Source organism: Chiloscyllium plagiosum, chromosome 1 (genome assembly GCF_004010195.1).
Source record: "Chiloscyllium plagiosum isolate BGI_BamShark_2017 chromosome 1, ASM401019v2, whole genome shotgun sequence".
NCBI classification, from domain to species: Eukaryota; Metazoa; Chordata; class Chondrichthyes; order Orectolobiformes; family Hemiscylliidae; genus Chiloscyllium; species Chiloscyllium plagiosum.
Genome location: NC_057710.1, coordinates 89,620,933 through 89,625,066, shown reverse-complemented (window position 1 = coordinate 89,625,066; position 4,134 = coordinate 89,620,933). Strand labels below are relative to the sequence as shown.

Below are 4,134 nucleotides of genomic sequence, written 5' to 3'. Positions count from 1 at the left end.
TATCAGAACTTATAATTGCAGAAATAACATTAATTCACCTATATCCCACACCATGCTGTACATCTCTATGACTCTATGTACAGGTCAGGTGAATTGGCCATGTTAAAATGCCCATAATGTTAGGTGCATTAGTCAGAGGGAAATGGGTCTGGGTGGATTACTCTTCAGAGGGTTGGTGTGGACTTGTTGGGCCGAAGGGCCTGTTTCTACACTGTCAGGAATCTAATCTAAATCATTATAAATGATGTTACAAATCACACATCACCAGGTTATAATCCAACAGGTTTAATTGGAAGCACTAGCTTTCGGAGCGCCACAACCACCTGATGAAGGAGCGACGCTTTGAAAGCTAGTGCTTCCAATTAAACCTGTTGGACTATAACCAGGTGTAATGTGTACACCCCAGTCCAACACCGGCATCTCCAAATCATTCGAAATGATGAAAGACTTAATAATCTAGGTTTGTTCAATGTATCACTGTATATATCTGTATGACACTGTAATCTTCTGGTATAAATTCTGTGTCTTACAATCTTACTCCACAACCACCAGATGAAGGAGCAGCGCTCAGAAAGCTAGTGCTTCCAACTAAACCTGTTTGACTGTAAGCTGGTGTTGTGTGATTTTTAACCTGGTCGAGCTCAGTCCAACGTGAATACGATGTCACATCTCGAAGGCGCATTGTTGGCAGTGAGCGCGTGTTCAGAGTGTTGCAAGTTGTGCTCGTGAGAGAGACTGGAGCCGGGCGCCACGAGGCAGCTGTCTGGTTGAGGGGGGGCGTGGCCGGCGCGGTAGCGTCATGAATCGAGACGTGTCGGAACCCGGTGACGTTTGGGTCCCCCACGGGAGGAAGGAACCCGGTGACGTCACGCGACGGGGTGGAGACCGGCGGCAGGAAGATGGCGGCCGGCAAATGACGGCCGAGCCCGGAGTTGGGCGTGGGAACCCGGCTGCGCCTGTCATGTCCCGGTAGGTGAGGACGACGAGGGTCGAGAGTAGATACAAGATCGAGAGAGGGAAACGCTCGAGAGACGCGAAAGGATGGAGGACGTTAACTCCAACGTCAGCGCCGACCTGGAAGTACGGAAGCTGCAGGAGTTGGTTCGCAAACTCGAGAAACAAAACGAACAACTGAGGACCCGATCCACCCTCCTGAGCCCCAAGCAGCCGCCTGCCTCCCCCGGGGCCTGCGGCAACGCTTGGCAATCCGTGAGCGGCTCTAACCCAGGCCCGGCGCTCGCTCAGGATGGGGAGGCTGGGTCCCCGTTGCCGGCCCGGGGCGGAGCCGTGTCTCAGACGCAGGGCTGTATGTCGGGGGACAGGGAGAGCCCGGTGCTGGGGGAGCGGACGGTGCTGGATGAGGTGGCGGCGCTGGATCTGGAGACAATGGCTTCGGAGGATAAGGAGGCGGAGGAGGACAGCTGGTGAGTGAGTGAGTGAGGGAGGGCGGGGACAGTGTGATAAATGGCACTCCCCCCGTGTCTGACTCTGGAAACCTGTCTGGGCAGACGGCTGCTCCCTATCCTATAGTCTCTTCCGGTTTGCTGGCGTGATTTTTAAAGTTGGTATTTTAATATAGTCAGGTTCCTGGTGCTTTTTTTCAAAGCTGTAACTTTTAAAAATAAACCTAAGGTACCGTTTAGAGCATGTTATATGTTGTTCCCTCAGGATCCTATCAATTTATTTTCATCTCTCAAATCTGCATGTTAAGATGCAGTAAGTACTTTTTTTCGAGGTAAATGACCACCGATCCAATTTGCTTTGTACCAGGCCACAAAAGTGGTGCGGTGGCCAAATAAACACTAAGGTTTTCATGTAAGTATGAAAAACCCACGTGCAGGTGACTAGCGTTTTTTAAAAAGATAAGTATGCAAATAATATCGCTCTAGATTACTAGTGGGTCAGAACATTGTTTTGCAACTTGTGGCTGATGTCTAAAACAATTATAGTGTAAACCAGTGTGCTCCTTTGCCCCAAACCTGTGAAGATGATGGAGCCAGTTTTAATAATTGCTGATAAACTGTATGGGATGGGTCCAAATATAAAAGAACCTTAAGATCATCTTTGCAGCTTGGATTACAGAACCAGACTGGTCATTCTTTCATGAGCATTATTTATCATTTGAAGTCTTGTTCCTTGGTCACAGGTTCATCAAGTAATTTTGATGCATTTGGCCTCTAGCCCAAATCAACAGCTAATTTTCCAGCAACCTAATCAGTCCTTTTTAATACAATCTGAAGCCAGATGCCTTGGGGGAGGCAAATGACATAGTGGTGTTAACACTGAACTAATAATCCAGGGACCAGATATTGTCAGTGGTTTATGTTGAATACCACTTGGAGAACCCAGTGAGTATGACCAGGGTACACAATGTACTCTGAGGTTAATATTTAAAACCAGTATAGCTCTGAAGCTGCACTACTGATTGAGTTGGTTGAGTCGATCACTGAAAGGCATTGCTGCTATATTGATTTGTGGTAGGTGGTGAGGGAACCAACAAGAGGGAAGAATGTACTTGGCCTCTGTCTCACACTGTCATGGACAGATTAATCTGTATTGGTAAGAGTGGTTATCACTCAGTCATTATGGAAACGGTCACACCTTCACGTAGAGAATACCTTTTATCATGTGCGGCACTATCATTATGCTAAATGCAATAGACTTTGAAAAGATCTAGCAGTTAATGTTTGGGCATAGGTAAAGTGAATAGCTGATGTCTTTTCTCTAGCATGTTGGGAGGGGGGGTTCAAAACTGGAGGGCATAATTTTAACATGAGAGATTTAAAAGTGGCCCGAGGAGCAATTTTTCCACAGAAGGTGGATCATATGTGGAAAGAACTGCCAGAGGAGGTGTTAGGTGTGGCTACAGTTATAACATTTAAAAGATGTTTAGACAGGTACAGGAAAGCGGAAAGGTTTAGAGGGATATTTCCTAAGAACAGTCAAATGGGACTAGTTTAGTCTGGGAAATTTAGTCTGTATGGGCATGTTGGACCAAAGGGTCATGATGGTGTAACACACATGCTCCAGAACTTGCCTCACCTCTAGCAAGGCTGTTTTAGTACTGCTACAACACCTGGATCCACCCAGCAATGGGGACAATTTCTCCCATTTGTCCTGTACAGGGCAAATTCAATCCAATCACAAACTGCATTGTCAATTACTCAGTCAAGTTAGTCGTAATCATTATATATTTGATGAAAAATGTAACACCTGCTTATCAACCCCCAGTTTGGGTTCCGCTGGGGCCACTCAACTCTTGATCTCATCACAGTATTGGTTCAAACATGGACAGAAGAGCTGAATTTTAAGTGGTGAGAATGACTGACTGCCCTTGACTTGAAGATCCTGTTTTGACCAAGTGTGGCATCAAGAAGCCCGAGCAAAACTGGAGATCTAGATAGTATCCAGGCTTGGGCTGACAACTAGCAATTAACATTCATACCACATAAGTACCAGGTAATGACGAAATCCATCCTGAGAGTATGGAACCATCATCCTTGGACATTCATTTGCATTACCATGAGTGGATCCACCACTGTCAACATCCTAAGGATTACCATTATCTAGAAACAGAACTGTACTAGCCATATAAATACAGTAGCTATAAGGGCAGGTCAGAGGCAATCTGGTGATTAACTCGTGCTGACTCCCAAAATCTATCCATCATCTCAAAGACAAGTCAAGAGTTTGGAATACACCCCAATTGCTGGATGAATACAGATCCAACAATCAAGCTTGACTGCAGACGCAGCAGGGTGTACTAACTCCACAATGCACTGCAGAAATTCATTAAGGCTTCTTCGACAGCACCTTCCAAACCTGGGACCAATACAGTCTGGAGGGACCAGGGCAACATCACCACCTGTAAGTTCCATTTCAAGCCATGCACCATCCTGACATGGAACTATATCACCATTCCTTCATGGTTGGATCCAAATCCTGGAACTCCTATTCTCCTGGCATTGTTGGTCTGCCTAGATTGCATCGGTTCAGGAAGGCAGCTTATCACTACTGCCACTCCAAGGGCAATTAGGGATGCCAAAAAACCTAGCCCAGCCACTTACACCCACATTCCATAAGTGAATTTAAGAAAAGATAGATTTCTGAATAAAAGGCAACATTTCAAATTAC

The 4,134-nt window shown here is 46.1% G+C and overlaps 1 protein-coding gene across 2 annotated transcripts in view; it reads left to right on the top strand.

Annotated features, from left to right (window-relative positions):
* Positions 1-866: 866 nt before the first annotated feature.
* The window catches only part of slain2 (SLAIN motif family, member 2), a 72,468-nt gene continuing 69,200 nt past the window's right edge, over positions 867-4,134 (top strand). The window contains exon 1 of one of the 2 annotated variants that reach the window (XM_043691382.1): positions 867-1,424. In XM_043691382.1, coding sequence (XP_043547317.1) covers positions 1,042-1,424 — 383 coding nt within the window. In that variant the 5' untranslated portion in view covers positions 867-1,041. The remainder of the gene's footprint in view (positions 1,425-4,134) is intronic. The other variant, XM_043691372.1, reaches the window with a different exon arrangement.